Source organism: Giraffa tippelskirchi, chromosome X (genome assembly GCF_054371585.1).
Source record: "Giraffa tippelskirchi isolate mGirTip1 chromosome X, T2T-mGirTip1v1.2.pri, whole genome shotgun sequence".
NCBI lineage: Eukaryota > Metazoa > Chordata > Mammalia > Artiodactyla > Giraffidae > Giraffa > Giraffa tippelskirchi.
The window spans coordinates 4704793-4729011 of record NC_137289.1 but is presented as its reverse complement, the minus strand read 5'-3'; the positions used below and the strand labels follow the sequence as shown (position 1 = coordinate 4729011).

General features: G+C 50.6%; 2 protein-coding genes across 14 annotated transcripts in view; one reads left to right on the top strand and one right to left on the bottom strand.

Annotated features, from left to right (window-relative positions):
- The window catches only part of MTMR1 (myotubularin related protein 1), a 60019-nt gene extending 54162 nt beyond the window's left edge, over positions 1–5857 (top strand). For all 9 annotated transcript variants that reach the window (XM_081564608.1, XM_081564604.1, XM_081564605.1 and 6 more), the window contains 2 exons: positions 748–924; positions 3740–5857. In XM_081564608.1, coding sequence (XP_081420734.1) covers positions 748–924; positions 3740–3901 — 339 coding nt within the window. In that variant the 3' untranslated portion in view covers positions 3902–5857. The remainder of the gene's footprint in view (positions 1–747; positions 925–3739) is intronic.
- Positions 5858–6110: 253 nt separating this feature from the next.
- CD99L2 (CD99 molecule like 2) overlaps positions 6111–24219 on the bottom strand; it is a 90834-nt gene continuing 72725 nt past the window's right edge. For 4 of the 5 annotated variants that reach the window (XM_081564613.1, XM_081564614.1, XM_081564618.1 and 1 more), the window contains 4 exons: positions 16365–16403; positions 16110–16229; positions 11346–11411; positions 6111–9716 (listed from right to left, as the gene is read on the bottom strand). In XM_081564613.1, coding sequence (XP_081420739.1) covers positions 9652–9716; positions 11346–11411; positions 16110–16229; positions 16365–16403 — 290 coding nt within the window. In that variant the 3' untranslated portion in view covers positions 6111–9651. The remainder of the gene's footprint in view (positions 9717–11345; positions 11412–16109; positions 16230–16364; positions 16404–24219) is intronic. The other variant, XM_081564615.1, reaches the window with a different exon arrangement.

Genomic DNA, 24219 nt, shown 5'->3' with positions numbered 1-24219 from the left:
TTCATTGATGTCTATCCATCCTATGCCGATACCACCTGTATGGATTACTGTGGCTTTGCAGTAAGTTTGGAAATTGGGAAGTGTGAGATTTCCACATTTGTTCTCTTCTTCCAAGATTGTTTTGGCTCTTTGGGGTTCCTTGAAATATTGCTGGTATTTCTTATAAATACAAAATATAAAATATGAAACAGTCCTAATTGAATCTCCTCTGTCTAGATAACTTGGGGAGTAGTCAGCAGATTGGTGGAAAGCACTCCTGGCCTCACCATTTTCTCATTTTGACAATGTACTGTAAAATTGAGAGGTGGGGATCTATAATTTACTGATACGTTCTCTATATAAGGCTTTACCCCCAGATAGTCATGATTTTCCAGTGAAAGGAATCTTATCTGTAAATTCTACCTATGGTTCTTAATATTAAAGGTCACAAGAGCAAGCTGCAAAAAGAATAGAAAATATATTGTTAAATATGGGCACCATCATCCTGCAATTGGTAGAAAGTTCTCGTTCTGCCTTCACACAGTCACAGTCTCCAGACGTCATCTCACTCAGCAGTATGTTTTTGAGACAGGCCCACCTCTAGGTCATGCACACAGTGGGGTGGGGTGGGGCTTAATAAATGTTCCTGATTTTTATCATTTGAACTCACTTCATTATTCAAGTCCTTTTCTCTATATGATACAAGCTCTTGAGGATATGAAGGAAAGTTGAATTTTTTTTTCACTGTATTCCTTGTTTGGTTTTCAGGATGTATCTACAAAGACTGTATCTTTATGGTCATATATCAATAGCCAGCTGGATGAATTTTCTAATCCCTTCTTTGTGAATTATGAGAACCACGTCCTCTATCCTGTTGCTAGTCTGAGTCATTTGGAATTATGGGTAAACTATTACGTGCGATGGAATCCACGAATGAGGCCTCAGGTATGTTTTTCTCGTTTCAAAAAAAGTGTATCTTTCTGCCCAAGGAAAGATGATGGTGTAGAATTATATGAAGGCACAGAGCTGATGAAGTGTTGTTAAGTTACTGCTTCCTGCTCACTCGTTGGCTCCCCACTCGCCTCCTGTTTCCCCAGAATGCTTCCCCTTCCCTTGGCCTCTCACCATGCTGGCAGGCGATGCCCTGAGAACTTTTTCTGCCCCTCCCCTGCACCCCATCTGAGGGCCCAGCTTCTGTCACCATGCATGAGGCAAACGTCTAACACGGACACAGGGCCACTAGCTGCTTCCTGCGCTTGAGCAACGAGGGCAGCCGGCGTGTCCACACTGGCGCAGACACACTGAGCACCACTGGGGCTGGAGCACATTTCTACCTATCAAACACCCAGATCCTGGGTTGAATGTATGTTTTGAATAGTAAACACACCAACTTTTATTAAGAGTTGTAAATGTTCTTTTATTAAGAATATCTGAAACCAGGGAGATAGTCTCAGCCCTTTTCCCACAAAACCTAACAGTATAGTTAGACAACGTCAGTGGTCAGTATTGTAAATACAGGTTTTCAATGTCGTGGCCAGCAAGCCATCAGTGCTATGCTCATGCCTATATGAACAAGCACCCCTCTTACTAGTTCCACGGCATGTGGACACTTAACAGTTGGCCGTGGCCTTCAAAAGACTGCCGCAGAAGCATGGCTCCCAGACCCGGCCCCTCCCCTCTGTGGGTGACACCCACACCTCATGCGACTCCCAACTAGCGCAGCCTGAGTCCGTGCCGTGACAGTCCCATGGCGGAGGGCCTCCAGGCTGGGCCCGGAGCAGGTCGGGGAGTGGGCCAGGCCTTGGTGATGTTGGAGGCCAGAAAGGTGTGCAGGTCCAGGCCTTTGGACTTGATCCTGGGGGCTGCGGGAGCCACCCTGGGGGTTGCAGGAAGCTCCCTCGAGCAGCTCAGTTCAGGAACAAGGTGGGTGGCCATGGAGACCGGCAGAGGCATCAGCAGGAAGGCTGGTGTCCAGTGAGGGGGCAGGGAGCCGGGCCAGACAGAGGGGAGGCGGGGGGACAAGCCCATTGGCCTCTTTGCTCTGAGAAGGAGGGCCCTGCAGACATCTTGTATGTTATTTCCTTTGGGACCCGTTTGGCTTTCATCTCACACATGGCACCACTGGGTGACTGGCTCCTAGATGGGCATTTTCTCTGCTTTATTGCAAATGAACACAGTGGATGAGAAAACAACGAAAGGCTGCATGAAGACGTAAGATGAGTGTCTCGGCATGGGCAGGTGTGAAGCTGTGTGCTCACCCGTATGGTCTCCTCTCTCTGACCCCGATGGTGGGTGGTTAGTAATGGCTGCTTGATTGCAAAGCAAGTGGAATCAAGTCCCCCACAGCAGGGACATACCAAGTGGGCCCAAGGCTAAGAGAGGAGCTTTGCCCACCCCCCCAGAGGCCTCTGGAATCAGCAACTAAGGCAACTTTCCTTGTTTGGGGGGTTTCCGCCATCAGACTCCCACATTACTGCCCCCTCCCTCCTTCCTGGGGCCAAAGTCAGGAGTTAGCTCCGAGCCTCTTCTGGGCTGCTTCCCAAGCACCCTACTGTGTCCGAGACACCTGGGTGCCTCCCCCACCGCACCTAGCCAAATTGCCTCTCCCTGTTGTCCCTGTCCCTCTGTCTCGAATCTCTCTCGTGTGCTCATGCCTCTGGTCACTCACTCTCAGTCCAGTCTCTTTCTCATCTGTCCCCTGCTTCCCCTCTTCCTCCACCAGGGTGATCACTACTCACATCCCTGATGAGACAGCTCCCAGACTCTCTGGGGAGGGCACGATGAAACATGCAGGCTCAGCAGGTGTGGGGTCTCCGAGAGGCCCCCCACCCAGAGCAAGTGCTCTTCCGGCCAGTCCCTACAGGATGAAGCCCAGTGTGTGAGGGAAAAGGGTCTAAGGAGAGAGAGCTCCAGGCAGAAGGCCCAGTGAATGCAAGGCATCTGTCAAAACCTTGGAGGTTCGAGAATGAAGGAGGGGAGTAGGGGCAGGGCCCGGTGAGAGGTGAGCAGGGGAGGCAGGCTGGGGTCAGACCACACAAGGTCAGGGTCTTACCTTCAGGGCAGCAGGAAGAAGCCCCTGGAACGTGTTCATGGTGTCTCAGGGCCTGGCTGAGGCTCAGGACCCAGGCTGGTGGCTTCTGTGGAGATCGTGGACAGGGGCCAAGGGGAAGCTACCCAGACTCCCACCCTGTGCACCCTCAGCTGGCGACTCTTCCTGCCCCGGTCTGCTGAGATTCACGAGGGCTGTGGCAGGTGATGACGAGAGCTTGTGAGCTGAGTGCAGGAGAGCGTGGGGGCCATGACCCCAAGCTTCAGGCTGGTGGGCCTCCACCCCAGGAAGGCCCCTCTCATCCCTCTCTGGTCCAGGAGGGTGAGGCGGGGCAGGGGTGCCGGTGAGGCTGCCAGAGGTTTTGTGAACACGGACAAGGGGCCAGGGGCCCAGGCCCTCTCCCAGTGCTGCCCTCTCCAGGGCCTTCTGCCTGCACCTGTTCTCACTCATGAAGCCAAACACAGCTTCACAGTGGAGGGAGGGTTTTCAGTCAGCAACGTGAGGTCCACGCTGCCAAGTGGCAGCTGAGGCCCAGAGGGGATCACCCGGCCCTGGGCCCCTCCGGGGGTCTGGCTCCCCTGGGAGGGAGAACGGAGTCCCCGTGCCTCAGCCAGGCCACAGCTCCTGGGGCAGGCCCCTGGGCCCCTGGGCAGAGGTGGGAGGTGAGGGTCAGGAGGCTGGGGCTGGGCTAACCCGCATCTCTGCCTGCAGACGCCCACCCACCAGAACCTCAAGGAGCTGCTGGCTGTCCGTGCAGAGCTGCAGAAGCGGGTGGAGGACCTGCAGCGGGAAGTGGCGGCGCGCGCCTCAGCCTCGTCAGAGCGGGGCTCCTCGCCATCGCACTCAGTGACACCCGTGCACACGTCAGTCTGATGCCTCTGTCCCTGTGTCCCAGGCGGGGCTCCTGTGACGTTCCTCATGAAGCCCTGTGCCCGCCTTGTCTGGGTGGCGCTTCCCACCAGTGACGGATCTGTGCTAGGGGATGGCCCCCACTCTCATCAGTGCTGTTGTGTCATCAACACATCTTTCCCTCCTGCTAGCACTTGCCCAGGGCCGAGTAGGGGATCCTTGGGCGAGTGGAATGCAGGGTTCAGGCTCAAGGTGGGACCTCCTCGTGAAAAACCAACCCACCCCCTTTTAAAGGCTGTGTTGCCAGCCCCAGGGCCTCTTTCGGCTCTTAGCTCCAAGCCCTGAGGCCTGACAGTTAACTCTTGGCTGGGGAAGACAGACCATCACCATCTCCCCATGCCAGCGATCCTGCTGCACCAGTTACCAGTGTGTACATATAAGGTATTTTTTAAAAAGAGAAACATACCTTTATTTTCCTATGTCCTTTTTTTTTAATGTTTAGTCACCCAAGGAGACACCTGCTTGACTGAACTGGGTGAGCAATCGTCAAGCTGAGCTTATGCGAACTCTGAAGTGGTACATTTGAATGTGGTCACCTCAGGCCACGTGTTCTGTCCTCCCCTGACTGTGGGACCTGCCTCCCGAGGCAGCCCAGTCGCCTATCCCCTGCCCCTTGCTACTCTGACAGCTGACTGTCAAAGTGGGTCTGCTCTCACCTGTTACTTGCTGCCTGAAGTAATAGTTCTCGTTTCATCAAGATCCCTTCAAAATCAGTTTATTCTTGTCACTGCATTTTGGTACTTTAAAGCCACCATGGCACTGTGACTTTGGATGCCAAAAGCAGAGTGTTCACCTCTCTCGGTTTCCTGGTCTCAGAGCGTCTCGGGCCTTTTCCTGCCCGTCTCACAGCTTCTGTCTCTGGGCTCCAGGACTCCATGAGTCTCTAGGCAGGCATTCATTGACCATCAGCTGCTCCATCCACTAGCACTAGAGCTCTGAGCTGCTCTGGGTGGCGAGTCAGAGTCTTGCACATTTGCACTCTGCCCTCCTCTTCCTTGTGCCCAGCACTGTGCCCATGCCTGCCAGCCCCCAAGACCCCATCCCCCTGGAGGAATTAAGCTTGCCTTTGAGTGGAGGAGAGCTCACCGGGTGAGACCTGAGTGCAACTTCATGGTAGTATCTGGTTGGTTTCAAATTACTGGATGCTACCCAAAGCCCTCCATATTGACCTTAGTTTTGAAAATATTCTTAAACGTTTTTTTACACACTTAAGAGAGTAGATGTTTTTCAACTTGGAACCTTCTGATTCTTATAGAAAATTATCTGGTATCTGTAAGGTATCATATTTATTCTAGGTAATTTGATAACCTAAAAAAAATCCTCCATTTTTACCATCTGGGGGATTTGTTTCTAAACAGCATTTTAATTGATGTAACTTTTGATTCCTGCTTCCAGAATAGCCAAAAGCTTATTTATGAATGAGTAAGCTGGATTATTCATTGATATATGGATTTCTTAAAAATGGGGACCCATTTTTTCCCTTGGAAATATCTATACATAATCCCCCTGCTGCACTAAGACCACTAACCTTGGTGTGGACTGGATGATGTTTTTGAGAACCAGAGAAGTCAAGGTCAGCTAGCCTGTGGTGAGGGTTGCACCTGCAGGGAGCTGCCCCACTCCACCCCTCCCTCCTCCACGTGCTGGGCCCTAGGAGGATCCCTAGAAGCTCCCATTTGGTTTCAAAGCAGCGCAATAGATCATTTCCTTTGTGTCTTCCTAGCACAGAACTGTTTCTAAAACTTAACTTGAAGTATAGTTTTGTTATGTAAGCAATTCTTTCTCGGTTTTATTTAAGTGTACTAGAATGTAAAACCTTTATGGTTCAGATTTTTAAAGACTGGTACAGTATGATATTTGCCTCATCTGATGCACTGTATTTCAATCTGTAATTAAAATAATGTTTGCTCCGTGGTCTCATTTTTTGTTCTCTTTAAGTATTTTTGGTAATTTTTCCCTTGTGGAAAATTAGTAAACATTCATGTCCAAGTCTTTGTGACCCCATGGACTGTAGCCCACCAGGCTCCTCTGTCCATGGGGATTCTCCAGGCAAGAACATGGGAGGGAGTTGCCATTCCCTTCTCCATTGGATCTTCCCGACCCAGAGATTAAACCTGGGTCTCCTGCATTGGCAGGCAGATTCTTTACCATCTGAGCCACCAGGAAAGCCCACTTTACTTACACAAAAATTTATTATGTGTCAAACACAGTCAATACATGTAAAGTACTCTTACATGATTTAATTCATTGTCTAAGTGGTAAATGCAATTCATCCTAAGACTTGAGTATGTTGGCTGTAATGGGTAACTAACTACTCTGACTAAAATTGGCAACGCCTTAAGAAAACACTCAAGATGTGAGGACAGAGCTGGAGCCCCCTGAGAGGCAGGTATGGCCCTGAGGAGGCCGGGCCAGCTTTCCAGGCCATGAGTCCTAGAGCTTAAATGGGACAGACTTCTGAGGAGCCACAGGGTCCCCACCCAGAGTCTCCAGAGGGAGTGCTGGCTTTTATGGGAGCTATAAAGGCCTGGATGAAACCACGCTGGCCCCTGCATATAAGGCCCCTTCTTCTAAGGCCTGATGTCCCTGTCCTTCTCCACGCAGCTGTGGGGGCCCCAGCAGTGACACCGAGCAGCAAGGCTGGGAGGGCCACAACTTCTGCACAGGAGAGTCACATGGGGGTTTGGGTTAGAGGACTTGGTGCTACTTTACTACAAGGTTGGTATGGCACAAAAATGCCATCACACTGTGAGACCCTCCCAGTGGCCCCCACATCTTCCTCATGGAGTGACAAGGGCAGCTCCACCTCCAGCAGACCACTCTGCCTGCACACCCTGGCCCTGTTCCATTTTCTATGGCTCAATCACATGTCACCAGAGTGGACCCTGGCTACTGGCTTTCTTTGAAGAAGAAAAAGCTATGGGCTCAGGAGTGGTGAGTCGGGGGCCTGCCTCTGCGCCTCCCCACCCCCATGACATCTCCAGGCCTCGGCTCCCCGTCATGCAGGGGACCACCCCAGGAAGGCTGACAGCTTCTCAGCACAAGGGGAAGGGCCAGAACCCTGACCCTTTCGAGAAAGGCCTTTGGCTCCATAATAATGAATTAGGAAAACCAGCATCACTTAACAAAGGGAGTGCCTTCACGCCGGCAGACCCAGGGATCAGTTAGGTTCCACTTTGTTTAATGCAAACACGAGAGAGCTTACAATTCATACTCAAACACAAGCACAGAAAAAGTATAGGGGATCCTGCCATCGGTCTCCACTGCTGCTTTCTCAGAGAACTGGGACTAACGCCCAAGCAGCCAAGGCAGTGGGCCTGGTGCCACTCTCTGGGTGACACTTAGGGTGCCCTGCCTCCATCCTTCAGGAGCTCAAGAGTTGTTATAAACACTAAGTCCCCCACCTCGCCCCCAGTTAAGCTGATAGCAATTAGATATGGTCAACTGGCCATTCTAGCATACTTGCTACCTCCGTAACCACCTGGGATGGGCCCGAGCCAGTCGATCCAGCTTCCAGGTGGACACAGCTACGAGAGCCCCAAAGAATCACCAAGCATCAGTGCCCTGCCCCGGGCCCCAGGATGGGAGCTCTGCAAATGGGTGGCTGAGTGACTTGCAATGCCCCAGTCACCAGTGCAGAGCTGGGTGCTGGGCTCCAGGCTCAATGCAGAGGGCACTGAGACAGACAAGGGCGGGCACGATGGGTCTCTCCTAACCCAAGTCAGTGGTACCGAGCAAATGGATCCACAGAGAGTGCTGACTCTGTTATCACCGACAGGATTTCAGGGTCTCACCAGAAGATGCACCTTGCTGCAGAGCCAAGGTGGCCCACCAGGGGTGCTGTGCCCAGCCAGGCCTAGGATGCCACAGGCCACATGGCTACCTTCCTAGTCACCACTGTGACTGTGACTTCTCTATAAACGTCCAAACTTCCCGGTGGCCGGGAGAGCCTCTTACCACGCATAAGTGCTGCCTTGTGTCTTTCTCTGAAATGCTTGAAAACGGTGGTGAGCAGCCCTCCTAAACTTGATGAGTGCTGCTCTGATCCCTCCCAACTCCGGGGCCCTGATGTCATCCTCTTTAGGTGACAGCAGGCTACCGATGCAAAAGTCCTTCAGAGTGGCCTCCGGCCCAGCACCGGTCAGGGCTGGGGACATCAGTCCACGAGGGCAGGCCAGGGAGGTGCTGGAAACAGGCTGAGCTCACCAGCACTGCCTCTGCAGCTCACTTCCTGCCATCTCCTCAATGCTCCTCACCCCTGGCCACACGCAATCTGGCCCGCTTGGCATGAGCCTCCAGACAGGGGTGATGCGGGGCCCATGACATGCTCTCCATAACACGAACACACGAGGGAGGCACACGAGGTCTGACCTGCAGGGTCTGTTCTGTTGTCAACTGTCTCCCTAAGAAGTCCGAGTTGCCTTGTCTGGTGGATGTGAAAAAGCCGACATACAGCCGTCCTGTAGCGTGTGATGCAGACTCACATGAGGCTTCCAGAAGCGCTTTCTGACACTGCAAACTCATCCATAGATGGTGGGGGGCTCTAGACTCTAGCTCAGCCCCTGACAACAGCGCCCGAGGGGGATCAGGATCACACGTGGCCCAGACGAAAAGTTCCAGGAAGACAGCCTGGCTTCAGCCCACTGCAAACAGCACCCTCCAGTCAGTGCCCCCAGGTCCCCAAGCAATCTCCATCACAGGTGGGCCAGCAGATGACCAGAGCGTGCCCCGGTCACATGAGTGCCCACACCAAGACCACGCCCCTTCCCCTCCTCCCACAGACATCTTCAGGCAGACAATGGGCATGCTTCAGGCTCTGATGCTCATTCTGTCACGTGCAGCTACTGCTACCAAAATAAGAACACACATGGGAGCGGGGTGGGCAACCCTCCACGGCCCCAGTATATTGTAAAGTAATTAGCCTCCAACTAAAATAAACTAATTAATTAAAAAAAAAAAACCTCAATGCTGCAGAGGTTTCAGATTCCTGAAACGTCAGACTAGAGACCACGCCCATGCCCTGGCATCATAGGGGAATTGGGCCTGAGAGCCACAGCTTCCTACACATATATCCAGGAGATTCCTACACATCCAGGCAGGGATACTGTGACATGCAAGTTTGCACTTAAGCAAATGAAAAGTCAGGGAGCCCAGCAGTATAAGGGCTGGAGGTGGAAAGAGGGATGGAAATAAAAACACCCCTGGGTGTGGTGTGTGTGTGCCCGCACTGTTTCCTGGCGCTCACCAGTGTGCTCCTCGCGGCCAGTCCCCTGCCCACAGCCTTTCCAGAAACCCACCTGGTGAGTCAGCACAGCGTGGAGGGGACCACAGGGCCCTGGGTTCACACTCCTGCCCATCCTCTGGCCCTCCCTCTGCTCAGTCTCCCCCTCCCCAGCTTGATAAGGCCTGGGGGCAGGGTGGCCTAGGGAGGCATCGACCCTGGGCACCTGAGGCTGGCCCTGGCTTTCAGAGGGGCCAGCCTTGGATTTGGGCAGCAAGCCTCTTGGGGGGCCCGGTGGCAGGGCGGGCACATGAGCCAGACTCACAAACACCCAGAGCTACGTCTGGGAAACTGAGGAAGACAAGAAGCCAATGACATCGAAGGAGTGGTGTGGCAGCCGTGGGTCCAGATGAAACAAGGAGCTGGGTCTCCGGTGGTGGCCCCGTGTGCCCACGGCCTGCCCGGAGGAGCGGGGCCTCGCATCCTCAGCTCCTCAGATCCGCGGCGGCTCGGGGGGTGGTGGCTCCGCGGACTGCGTCTGCAGGGCCGAGTATTTCACTAGGAACACGAGATGCCCGTCAGGAGGGAGTCACATGAAGACAGAGAGAGACAACCACATCCTTCCCTGGGCACAGAAACCTGGCTCCCTGCCTGCCTGTCCTGGACGATTGGCCTCTGGCAGCTGCTGTGCCCTCAGAGAGAAGGAAGGAGCAGAGGGACCCTGCAGAGGGACCACTTGGGCCTCCATTTCCTCACCTGTAAACTGGGAATATGCAGGAGACCTGGGTTCGATTCCTGGGTCGGGAAGATCCCCTGGAGAAGGGAATGGTTGCCCACTCCAGTATTCTTGCCTGGAGAAACCCATGGACAGAGGAGCCTGGTGGGCTACAGTCCATGGGATCACAGGAGTCGGACATGACTTAGTGACTAAACCACCACCCACCCAAACTGGGAATGGTTCTACTGGAGCAACTGGGATGACTTTTTTTTTTTTTCAGGATCTTAGTTCCCTGACCAGGGATTGAACTTGGGTCCTCAGCAGTGAAAGCACAGAGTCCTAACCACTAGACAGCTGGGGAACTCTGGAGGGAGGAATGTTTTAAGGAATTTTTTTTTTGACGTTCTTTACTGAATCTGTTCCAATATTGCTTCTGTTTTATATTCTTTTTATTGGCCTTGAGGCACAAGGGATCTTAGTTCCCCAACCAGGGATCAAACCTACATCCCTTCCATTGGAAGTACAGAGTCTCAACCACTGGACCCCCAGGGAAGTCCCTGGGAGTATTTTAAATAAAGCATGTAACACAGCACCTGGTACATGGCGATACTCACACGATGGTGGCCAAGAGTTTAAAAGAATGACTACAGTGACTGCTACTGTGGAGTCCATCTTCCCATGTTTGAAATTCTGGGCTATTGCATCCAGGCAGCGCAGTGCTGCCACAGACCATTCTAAGCCGCCACATGGAGCCCTGCCAATCACATCCCCAGGGGTGCCCCTCCCCCTGCCAGGCAGCCACCTTGGCACCCATCCCAGGACAGGCACACCCCAGCTCCTGTCTTTCACGCCCACCCCAACCTGCAAGCCCCCAGGCCTCAGGTGATGGAAAGCAGCCTGCCCTCTTCTCTACAAAGCCTTTCCTGACCGCCTTGCTGGCATTCTGGGGCCACAGGTTACATCTGCCTTGAGTGGTTGGCCACCCTGGACCAGAAGCCTGATGCCACACGGCTTGTCATGGCTGGCGCTCCCGTACCCAGGAAGTGCTTGATGAACACAGAACAGGGTGGAGGGGGCAGGGGCTCTCATTATGGGGTCTGTGTATTTCCCAAGTTCTTTCTTGCCTTTGGCAGTTTTCAAATGGAAAGAAAGGGCCTGGGACTCCATCTAGAGATTCCCCACAAGCTTCTGTGGGCATTTGGCTGGGAGTGCATGTGTTTTCACTCACGGGGTGCCCCTCAGTGTGCACACGACCCTGACTGTGGTCCCAGCGTGCCCAGTGTCAGGAGGCTGGAGTCTGGCTGGGGAGAGTAGAGTCCTGGGCCCCTGACTTCTGCAGCCCATCGTTCTGGCTGGAAGTTTTAGGAATGGACACCTCTGAGCCCCTGCTTTCCCAGCACAGCTCTGCTTGGTGCTGGCCCAGCCATTAGGAGGCCTCCAGCAACAGAAAGTGACTAGGAAGTCCTCACCTTGGGGCTCCTCACATACGACAGCCTCCAGGTTCTCCCCCTTCACGTAGTCCGCGTTGAGACCCTCTGCGAAAGGCCAAGGGTGGAGTTTGTGACTGACACAGAAACAAAGGGTCCCTGGCTATGATGGACAACTCCTGACCAAGCCCTCTATTATGGTGAAAAAGCCCAAGCCCCTTAATGAACTCAGACTCCCGAACCCTGGGGCACCCAAACGTGCTGCCCTGCCCAGGGGTTCTCAGCTGGACAGGCTCCTGCAGACAGAGGGAAGAAGTCTGTCCCTGCTGCAATGTGGAGGGCCAGGACCCGCTGACAGCTGCTCTGGTCTAGTCAGTTTGGGGGCTTTCTCCTCACTTACGTCCAAACACAGTTTGGGGACTCTATGAAGCTGAGTATATCCCCACGTCTGCTGCTGCTGCTGCTGCTTGGGGAGACTCAAGAGTCCATGTCTTATCCCCAGAAACCTCATCAGAGCCCTGGGGCTGTGGGAAAATCGGGCCATGGTTCTCACAAACCCACTGAGCAGGCGCCAGTGCGAGTCACTCCACCATCCTGGGCTGCACTCAGGCTCCTGCCTGCCCTGGGCCTTGCTAGGCTCAAGATGGACACCGGGTGGGCCCAGGAAAGATGGACGTGTGGCTAGTTAGCAGGTGTGGTCAGCCCTCACTTGGGCCAGCAAGGCTAATGGATGAGCAGACACATGGAGGGGCACCCTGGACCTCCTGACCGGGTGCTCAGATTCCAAGCTGGCACACGCCACACTGTCTTCTGTCCATGGGCAGCCCTCTGGTTGCTCCCCAGGGATGACCCCTGGTGGGTATCTGAGTCCTGGAGAAGGCCTCCACCCCCGCCCCAGCACCTCTGAGACACAGCCACACCCAAATGCCCACGTGTATCAGGGAAAAGTAAAGATGGTTGTGAGGTGCCAGGGAACGGGATAGGGTGGAGCGAGGCAACGAGACAAGAGCAGCATGGAGGGGAGGGAGGAGGGGGGTGGGCGATGAAGGACAGACGCCAAAGCAGAAGGGGACAATGAGTAAGTCAGAGCACGTCGTTACCTTGACCTTCTGCAGCATCTGAAGGCAAGACACAAAACTTAGGACCCTGGAGCAAAAACTCAGCCCCTGGCAACAAGCCAGGTGGGGTTTCCGCGCAACACACTGACCCTTGGCACTGGAGGGCAGAGACAGGGGAAGCAGAGGGTCCCCAAGGCCAGGACCTGTTTGGTGGCAGGAGAGACTGCAAGGCCCCGAGCACCATGGCGGGGTCAGGCCCTCCTAGCAGCTGTGTGCTGTCCCTCGGGGCGTCCCCCTGTGTCGTGTGCAGAGTGGCTTCTGCTTGGCCTTCCCAGACTTACTTCCCTGTGTGAGTGGCTGAGGCTTAACAGAAAGGGTGGGGATGGGAGATGCTGAGTCCTGGCTTCTCAGGGGATTGACCCCCCACACATCCACATCCACAGGGCTCCTCCTGATGCTACCCCAACAAAGAGGCCAGGGACACTTCAGTGGATGAAACACACACACAGGCACCCATGGGTGCCGACAGTTCAGAGTGATGGGATGGGGTGGTTTCTCAGAAACCAGCAAGCCCCCATCCCGTGCCATGGGCTGCACAGTGGGTCAGCAGAGGGCGCTGTGGCAGCAGGCAAGACAGACATCCTCCCACAGGCTGGAGGGCAGGAAGGTGGCCTGGGAGGGTGTCCCAGGCCCAAAGGATGAGAGCTACTAGGGGAGGAGAGGGCACAGCGGACAGGATGCTGGAGAGAGCAGAGCATCCTCAGGGAAGTCAGTGCGGCTGTGCAGAAAGGCTTCTGGGGACACGGACCACAGGCGGGGAGCAGAAGGAACATGGACGGAACCAAACCATGAAGGGCTTTGAACGTCAAGCTCAGGGGCTGGGTCAGAGGCACAAGGGAGGTCCAGGGGGAGCAGTCCCTGCACACTTGAAACAGGGCGCACGGACTGTTCAGAGCAGAGAGAAGTGGCGGGGAGCCCAGGGAAGGCGGTGGGGCTGATGGAACCGTCCAGATGTAGGACAAGGAGATTTGGCAATGGAGCAGAGCACAAGCCCCAGGAACAGGGACCCCTCTGATGTCACGTCAGGGGGACGGAAGGACCCAGGAGGGCCAGAGGGATTCCTAAGGGGAGGCCACGGACACAGGAGAAGATGCAACTTCCAGCTTTGGAAGAAGATGTTGCTAGCACAGGGGACAGACACAGAAGCAAGAGGAGGCCTTTTTCAGATGTGGGGGATGCTCTGAACTTGGTTTCCTTCGAAGGAAACCGGGCTGATGATGGTACTCACAGGACGGTGTGGGTTCAGCCACAACAATGACCTCACTGACAGACTGAAGGGAAAGGACTGGGGGGGGCGGCCCTCAGACCGACTGGGGGGCTGGGAGAGGCCCATGGGTTCCATGAGCTTCCTGGGAGCCCCTGTCAGCCCTCCGAGCATTCTGGCTTCCCTGGCCTGGGCCCCCCAGCACGTGGCCCAGCAACACCCTAACCCCTAGAGCCCCACCCCCACCTTGCCGAGAAAGATCACATCCACGTCCTGCCACCTCATCATCACAGTTTTATTGTCCTCCAAATGCTGTACAATTCACTGAATTCTGTGTACCAAAGCCTTCATATTCTCAAATTTTATTGGGTTTTGACTGCTAATCCAACTGGCGGAAACTTTGCACCTCTTTGTTTTAGGAAACAAGTGGGAAAATAATGCACTTTCACCTGAGTGTCTCTGCAGAAACAGACACAATCCAGCTTTCTATTCGGTTTGGAAATCAACCTCTCTCATCCTCTTTCCTTCTGGATTTACCGTTTCCCATGTGCACTGAGTTCCGTCAACAGTCCCCTCAGCTGCTGTCTCATCTATAAACTCAAGGTACCCACCATGATGCCCCATCGGGAGGTGGCGGTGCTTGAGAGAGTGATCCGGGCCGAGCAGTGTCGGGCACTGGTGAGCGTGGGAAGCCATTCTTACTCTAACTGCAGGCCCAGCTTTTACTTCTTCTCTTATCCAACATGCAATTTCAAGTCTCCAAGCCACCCTGTGGCCCCTGAGCCATCTGGCCCAACTCTGCTGTGGGCATGTCTTTGATTAACCATGGATTGTGCTCAACTCACTGTTATAATTACAATGCTGAACTGGGGTGAATGGTGGCCCCCAAAACCTCTGTTCATGTCCTCATCCCTGGAACCTGTGGATGTGACCTTATTTGGGAAAAGGGTCTTTGCAGATGTGACGAAGTTAAGGATCTGAAGACGAGATCGCCCTGGATTTAGCATGGGGCCCACAGCCAATGACAAGTACCCTTTTAAGAGACAGAAGATGATACAGTCACAGAGATTGGAGTGATGTGGCCATAAGCCAAGGGATGCCTGGGGTTACCAAAAGCTGGGAGAGGAAGAAAGGATCCTCCTCTATAGCCTTCAGACGGAACCAGTGCTGCTGCCACCTTGATCTTGAACTTCTGACCTCCAGACCATGAGACAATAGGTTTGTTGTTTTAAGCTGCTTGTTTGCTTTTGAGCTGGGACAAGTGATAGCTCTAAGGCCAACCCCACCTGCAGTTCTGTACTCCTTCTGACTGTTCACACCACTCTACAGCTAAGCTCTGGAGCTATACCAGGGCAGCCATGAACAGCTGTGCAGGTTGTGCACTGAGACACATGCTGTCCCTGGGGCACTCCTGTGCACAGCCTGCAGAGCTGTATGTCGTGGCCCTGGTGACGGACATTATACAAGAGTAGAAGCACCAAACGTCACGGCCAGATGGAAAATCACGCTGAAGACTCGGCAATAGCTACACGCAAAGCATTCTAGGACCCAAGTCCATTTCCCGGGAAGCTCAGCTCCAGGCTAGAATTAAGGGCAGATGCCCAGAGCGAGGGCAGGGGAAACCTCATAGGAGATGGTCCTGAGCCACAGGAAAGAGGAAAACTATGGCTGAGTCAGGTTCCCTTACTTGAACTAAAGATTTCCCATCTTCAACCAGAGACACGCTCTGCACACAGCAATACACCAACGCCATGCTTGTAAAACAACTGTGTATGGTCTTGTTCGCCCTCATTGGCATCCCTGTGTGAATCCCTTAACACAGGGTGCCTGTAGGTGGGCTTCTGACACAGATTCCATCTGTAACTATTCCATTCACACACCATGGACAGACTCACCGCTACAACCTAGAACGACAGCCACCAATATGGCAAAACTCTTCCTCTTGCATTCCTGTTCCTTTCAAACGATTTAGGATTCCATGTATTTTAAGAGTCTGTGGCTCACAGGGCAGGAGCAGGGGCCCTCGGGCAGCAGCCAGTGGCTCCTTGGGATCCGAGAGGGAGGGAAGGGTCACCAGGGTGAGGAGTGGGCTGGCCGGCCCAACAGTGCTGCCTGCTGGGACTCAGAGGTCTGGGGGACACCTGCCTTCTGTCGCCAAAGGCCCCACGTCCCCTTGGGCGAGATCTGAAGCCACATGGAAATCCAGAGGCTCTCTCCTGTTCTACGAGAAGCCCGGTGGTCACCCTTGGAAAACCGAGGTCACTGGGCCCACCCCAATCCTCTCTTCCCAGCTGGTTTATACTTCGGTTCAGCCTAGGTCTGTCCCCAAGGGCTTTAAAAAGTGCAGCCCCACCTCCACCTCACCCCGGGGAAGTCTGCTGAATCTCAGCTTGCTCAGAGTTCTGCCCTCTCCTCCCTCCAAAGCCCCAGCCCTCTGTTCATCTTCTGCTGTGGGTGGGCATGGCTGCAGGTGGGTCCACTTACGCTGTATGCTGAAGCAGAACTTCTTCTGCTGGTAGGAGATGTAACTGGACACAGCACCGATTAGCGCCATGGCCAGAGCACTGGCCACGCCGGCGATGGTGCCAGTCTCTGCCGACATTCCTGGGCAGAGGGTAGGGGGAGAGGCACGGAGAGAGGTGGCAGTCAAAGAAAGGTCGGGAAGGCCAGCCCTGAGACCCAAGCAGCCAGCAGTGTCCCCTTGTGGTTTCCACAGAAACCTCAGGACTCCCAACTCACCAGAGTCAGAGTCGTCCCCACCACCGTACTGGCCACCACCTGCACAAAGGACAAAAGCAATCAGTGTCCGCCGTGACCACCAGCTCGGGGTCGGGAGTGACAGCCCCTTCCCGACTCGCTGAGACCCCTCTTCATCTTTGCCCCGGGGGCTTCGCCCTGACTACAGCAAGACCTGCTTCCTTATGCCTGCCACCTGTCCAAGCTGAGGGGGAACTTTTTATTTTTGAAACGACAGTGACTGTGCACTGAGAGCATGTAGTATTCTGGCTCTTTACATGCAGCACTGCCATACACGGGGGCAGGTGCCCCCTGCAACCATCCACAACACCCCACGGAGTGAAGGTGCGCAGGTGAGGGACCTGCCAGTAGGTGGCAGAGCTGAGCTCATGCCCGGCAAGCCTGACTCTAAATGCCAACACTGTGGGTCCTGTGTACCTCATGCTTCCTGTAACATACATTTACTGTTTATCTAATTACAGAACCACAGTTATGTAAAAGTTTGTTTTAAAAAAAGGATGAAAGACTAGTATAAAAACAATTCATCATCCTACTATTCAAAGAGATTTATGGTTAATATTTCAATTTCCTTTCCTCTTGTGCTTAGCCCTTTTACATGCTTTTCTTCAAATTCAGATGCTTCTACTCCAGTAACTTAGGTACACAGGATTACGTGATAATCAAGAGCTTTTTAAGGCCATCTACTTCTAGCTTGGCATATAGTGTGAGTTGTTTGTGGAACACAAAGCAATGCAAGCTGACAATCCCTTATCTAGGATTTTGAAATTCAAAAGGCTCTGAAATATCACAGAGATGGAGAACAGATTAGTGGTTGACAGGGGTTAGGGAGGGTGAAGAGGGAGGCAGTTGGCTGTGATTAAAAAAGGAAAACGGGAAGGACCTTTGCAGTGACAGCACTGTTCTCTTGATTGCAGTGGTGGTCACATAAACTTAAACGTGGTTGAATTTCAGAGAACACACACACACACACACACCAGCACACATACAGCCCAGACAGCAGCTCCCTGACAAGCAAGGGATACCATTTAGGACATTTAATTAGCCCTGAGCGCTCTTTCCTGGGCGCCCTCTTCATCTCAGGACACAGCTCATTAATGAAGGGAGACTGTGCTCCCAAGAGCCCAGGGTTCTTGGGGGAAACCGCTCTCGGATGCCAGAGGCAATGACCTTTGACTTTTCCTTCACCAATCAAAGACTCTGGGTGGGGGGCTGTAGGTTCATGAATTGTAACAAATGTACCCCCGGTTCGGGATGTTGCTAATGGAGAGACTGTGGGTATATGGGGGGTATGGGAACTCTGTACAATGTGTGTTCAGTTTTGCTGTGAAACTGCTCTAAAAAATAAAGTTTATTTTTAAAAATAAGAGTCGTGAGGGAGAAAATGAGATTTGCTATGTTCCCACCTGGGGCTAAATCCTTGAGTTAAATGTGTTTTATAGACATCCCTGATTGGATATGAATGAGTATTTACAAAACAAGGAGCACTAGCATTTTCAAAAACACTATCACTGATGTTGGAGAAAGCAGACCAGAGAGCAGGACATGAGTCACCCTGTATGTTAACAAGTCAGCAATGAGGTCGCCTGTAAGGGCTTGGAATTTGGCTGCACTGGCCTGTCACTGCTCCCTCCTACTGTGCCTGATGCAGCCGTCGTCAAGGGTAGTGGTGAGCCCCCACACGGGTGTCCTCTGCTGATGTGTTCACATCACTGGATTTCCAGGTGAAAAGTGAAAGTGAAGTCACTCAGTCGTGTCCAACTCTTTGCAACCCAGTGGACTATAGCCTACCATGCTTCTCCATCCATGGGATTATCCAGGCAAGAATACTGGAGTGGGTTGCCATTTCCTTCTCCAGGGGATCTTCCCAGCCCAGGGATCAAATCCAGCTCTCCTGCATTGCAGGCAGACGCTTTACCCTCTGAGCCATCAGGGAAGCCCAGAAATGAGCAATTCTACCCACTCTTTCTTTCACCTCAAACTGGAATGAAGCTGAGTGTTCCCCAGTCTCTCTTTCCTTATTAATTCTTGATTGTAAGAATCCACAACAACTTGAACCTCACACTCTGTATGGCCATGAGCTATGAGGATGTTACTTGAAAAGAAAACTGGAGGCCCCCTGCCGAACCTGCCTAGAGGGGCACGCAGAGGGAATATGGGGCTTCCCTTGGCTGTCAAAGAGACGCAAATGCTCAATTCTGTAGTCTAGGAATTCCTATCTGATCACCAGTTATTGGACAAAAGCATTCTTCTAAGAAGATGACAAACAAATGGTATTCCCTTCTCAAAAAACACACATGTGATCATGTGATCGCATCCTGTGGGTGACCCATTGCTCAGATGGGCACATGGGCTGGGATACTGTGAGGGTAAAGAAAAATTGGAAAACAAAACTGCAGTCATTCTAGATCCTTCCACCACTTCCAGTTCCATGAATCTGAAGTGAAGTTGGCCACAAAGGTTTCCCATTGGAGTTAGCCAAGCCAATGTCATGGTTTTGATCCCTGTTTGACTACTGAGCTCTGTTTACTTCCTCTGAGCACAGGCTGAATCCACTTCCTTTACAAAAGGCATACCATGCAAAAAATGCTATTGAGACAACTGATTTATCCAAACCAACATCACCCATGGAAATAAGTTTCCAATAAATATAAAATAGATGAAGCAATAAAATCACTAGAAGAAAATGTGCAACAAGATTTATATTGTCTCAGGGTAGGGAATAACTTTCTAAACCTGGCCCTGAAGCTAGGAGCCTGAAATAGAAAAGATCATACCAAAAGTAAAAACTTCACTATTAAAAGCACAAGAAACAAAAGGGGAAAATGGCTAAACTTCAAAATCAACAACCTTTGTGCTTCATAACATATCATCAAGAAAGGGAAAGACAATCCACGGAATGGAAGAAAACAATGGCAAATTCTATACCTGATAAGGGATGAATATTGAGAATAAAGAAATTCTACAACTCAGTAAAACGGCAAAGAATTCTGTTTTAAAATGGACAAAGAAATGAAGACATTTCTCCAGAGAGATATTCAAATGGCCAATAAACACATGAAAAGATGCTCAGCACCACTAGCTACCAGGGAAATGCAATCAAACCCACAGTGAGACACCACGTCACACACATTAGGATGGCTAGAATCTAAAAAAGGTAAATAAGTGTTAGTAAGGATGTGTAAAAAATGGATCTTTCATATAGTGCTGATGGGAATGTAAAATGGTACAGCTGCTGTGGAAAACAGGTTGGTGGTTCCTCCCAAGGTAAACACAAAGAGTTACCACGAGGCTGGACAATTCCACTTCTAGATGTGTATACCCAAGAAAATTGAAAACACATGACCACACAAAAACTGGTATGCTGATTTCATCATAGCATTAGTTGTAAAAGTCAAAAAGTAGAAACAATATAAAGGCTCATCAACTGATGAATGGGTAAATAACATGTTTTCAGAAGGTATAAAAAGGGATTAATAATCCCTAACATAAAAGAAGCCCATACACATAAATGAGTAGAAAATGGGGCAACAGGCATGAACAGGCAATTCACACAATATAGTAAGAGTGTCTAATAAGACAGAGGTGAAATGTTTCATGTCTTGGATTCAAGGAAATGGAAATTTTAAACAGGACAGAATTTTGTACAGGACTTCCCTGGTGGCTCAGACCGTAAAGCGTCTGCCTACAATGTGGGAGACCAGGGTTCAATCCCTAGGTCAGGAAGATCTCCTGGAGAAGGAAATGGCAACCCACTCCAGTATTCTTGCCTGGAAAATGCCATGGGTGGAGGAGCCTGGTAGGCTACAGTCCATGGGGCTGCAAAGAGTCAGACACTACTCAGCTATTTCACTTCACTAATCTGAAAAGATGACAAAATTAACATATCCAATAAAGGTGAGTATATGAGCAAACAGGAAACTGTTTACCTCCTAGTGGTGGAAATGGCAGCTGGTATAATTGTCATGGAAAACCATTTTGCAGTACACTCAAAGAGTTGCATGTTTAAAAATGTACACCTCCTGTGACTCAGCAGTTCAAGTTCTAGGAATTTATCTGACACACAATTATGGTTGTGTGCTTTTGGTGATGAGGATGTTCATCACATCACTGTGTATACTAGTAAAAAGCTGCAGGAAAAACCCCTTCTGCACAAATATAGGTCCTCATTAAAAAAAGTCACAGCAAAACACATTATGCAGTGGTTGACATGATATTTTACAGGACTCCTTAATGACAGAAAAACATATTCAGGGTATTACTGAATTTTAAAAAAAGCTGGTCTTAAAAAGGTTAACGTGATATCATTTTTAAAAAATAAACATTTACAAATGTATACTTTATGCATAGAAAAAGTCCTGTGGACTTCCCTAATGGTCCAGTGGTTAAGAATCCACCTGTCAATTCGGGGGACACGGGTTCAACCCCTGGTCTGGGAAGACTCCACATGCCATGTGGCAACTAAGCTTGTGCACTGTAACTACTGAAGCCTGCACACCACAACTACAGAGTAGCCCCTGCTGGCCTCAACTAGAGAAAGGCTGAATGCAGCAATGAAGACCCAGCACAGCCAAAAATAAATAAATTAATTAATTAATTAAAAAAGAGAAAGTACTGTGAACATATACTCCTGAGTATTACTAGTGATTCTCCATAGATGGGGAAACAATAAATAAGTATTTTTCATATGATTTTTTCAAAGATGTTTAAAAACATGCAAGCCTCATGCAAATCCATCCACCTCTACTTGCCTACAACTGGAGGAACAGTTCAAAGAGGCTATTTCACAGGTCACTAATAGGATCTTCATTTTCATGGACAGTATGTTTTGCATCCTCACCTGCCTTCTGAGTTCACAATTTTATATCACAAGTACATACCAAAGAGTCTAGAGTTGCCTTCTGTTGTACTAGAAAATCCCTGGTACAACATATTTCAGATTGCAATTTACTCTGACTATGGACAATTCATCCTACCAACCCCCTTTCCCCTCTTGGTATCCATACATTTTTCTCTATGTCTCTATCTCTGTTTTGCAAGTAGGATCATCTATACCATTTCTCTACATTCCACATATATGCATTAATATACAATGTTTGTGTTTCTCTTTCTGACTTACTTTACTCTGTATAAGTCCCTAGGTCCATCCATGTCTCTACAAATGACCCAATTTTGTTCCCCTTTATGGCTGTTGTTGTTTAGTCACTAAATTGTATCTGACTCTTTGTGACCCCATGGACTACAGCATGCCAGGCTTTCTTGTTCTCCACTGTCTCCCTGAGTTTGCTCAAACTCATGTGCATTGAGTCACTCATGCAAAATAACTGTCTCATCCTCTGCCGCCCTCTTCTGCTGCCCTCAATCTTTTCCAGATCAAGGAAAGCATCAGCAGGGTCTTTTCCAATGAGTCAGCTCTTTACATCAAGTTGCGAAAGTATTGGAGCTTCAGCTTCAGCATCAGTCCTTCAAATGAATATTCAGGGTTGATTTCCTTTGGGATTGACTGGTCTGATCTCAAGAGTCTTCTCCAACACAATAAGTTGAAAGCATCAATTCTTTGGCGCTCAGCCTTCTTTATGGTCCAACTCTGACATCTGTACATGACTGCTGTAAAATACATAGCTGTGACTAAGTGGACCTTTGTTGGGAAAGTGACGTCTGTGTTTTTTATGGCTTAATAGCATTCAATTGTATATACATACCACATCTTTGGGACTTCCTAGGTGGTGCTATTTCAAATCCTCAAAGGTGATGCTGTGAAAGTGCTGCACTCGATATGCCAGCAAATTTGGAAAACTCAGCAGTGGCCACAGGACTGGAAGAGGTCAGTCTTCGTTCCAATCCCAAAGAAAGGCAATGCCAAAGAATGCTCAAACTACCGCACAATTGCACTCATCTCACATGCTAGTAAAGTAATGCTCAAAATTCTCCAAGCCAGGCTTCAGCAATACGTGAACCGTGAACTTCCAGATGTTCAAGCTAGTTTTAGAAAAGGCAGGGGAACCAGAGATCAAATTGCCAACATCCGCTGGATCATCGAAAAAGCAAGAGAGTACCAGAAAAACATCTATTTCTGCTTTATTGACTATGCCAAAGCCTTTGACTGTGTGGATCACAATAAACTGTGGAAAATTCTGAAAGAGATGGGCATACCAGACCATCTGACCTGTCTCTTGAGAAACCTGTATGCAGGTCAGGAAGCAACAGTTAGAACTGGACATGGAACAACAGACTGGTTCCAAATAGGAAAAGGAGTCCGTCAAGGCTGTATATTGTCACCCTGCTTATTTAACTTATATGCAGAGTACATCATGAGAAATGCTGGGCTGGAAGAAACACAAGCTGGAATCAAGATTGCCGGGAGAAATATCAATAACCTCAGATATGCGGATGACACCACCCTTATGGCAGAAAGTGAAGAAGAACTAAAGAGCCTCTTGATGAAGGTGAAGGAGGAGAGTGAAAAAGTTGGCTTAAAGCTCAACGTTCAGAAAACTAAGATCATGGCATCTGGTCCCATCACTCCATGGGAAATAGATGGGGAAACAGTGGAAACAGTGTCAGACTTTACTTTTTTGGGCTCCAGAATCACTGCTGATGGTGACTGCAGCCATGAAATTAAAAGACGCTTACTACTTGGAAGGAAGGTTATGGCCAACCTAGATAGCATGTTTAAAAGCAGAGACATTACTTTGCCAACAAAAGTCCGTCTAGTCAAGGCTATGGTTTTTCCAGTGGTCATGTATGGATGTGAGAGTTGGACGGTGAAGAAAGCTGAGCGCCGCAGAATTGATGCTTTTGAACTGTGGTGTTGGAGAAGACTCTTGAGAGTCCCTTGGACTGCAAGGAGATCCAATCAATCCATCCTAAAAGAGATCAATCCTGGGTGTTCATTGGAAGGTCTGATGTTGAAGCTGAAGCTCCAATACTTTGGCCACCTTATGCGAAGGGTTGAGTCATTGGAAAAGAACCTAATGCTGGGTAGGATTGGGGGCGGGAGGAGAAGGGGACGACAGAGGATGAGATGGTTGGATGGCATCACCGACTCTATGAACATGGGTTTGGGTAGACTCCGGGAGTTGCTGATGGACAGAGAGGCCTGGCGTGCTGCAATTCATGGGGTCGCAGAGAGTCGGACACGACTGAGCGACTAAACTGAACTGAGGTGGAGCTAATGGTCAATAATCTACTTGCCAATGCAAGAGACATAAGAGACATGAGTTCGATCCGTGGGTCGTGATGATCCCTTAGAGGAGGGCACGGCAACCCACTCCAATATTCTTGCCTGGAGAACCCCATGGACAGAGGAGCCTGGCAGACTACAGTCCATAGGATTGCAAACAGCTGGACACAACTGAAGTGACTTAGCCTGCATGCACACACACCATATCTTTATCTACTCATTTGTTGATGGACATTTAGGTTGCTTCCATGTCTTGGCTATGGTAAACATTGCTGCAACAAACATTGGGGTGAATATGTGCTTTTTAATTATGGTTTTCTCTGGGTATATGTGGTATAGTCACTTTAGAAGACAGCCTGGTGTCTCAGATGGTAAATAATCCGCCTGCAACACGGGAGACCTGGGTTTGATCCCAGGGTTAGGAAGATCCAATGAAGGAGGGCATGGCAACCCACTCCAGTATTCTTGCCTGGAAAATCCCCATGAACAGAGAAGTCTGGCAGGCTACAGTGCATGGGGTCACAAAGAGTCAGATATGACTGAGTGACTAAGCATAGGGAAGTTTTTTGTAAGGCTAGATTTACCATGTGACCGAGCAATTAAATACCTAGGTATTTACCTATGTGGACTGAAAACTTATGTCTGCACAAAAACCTG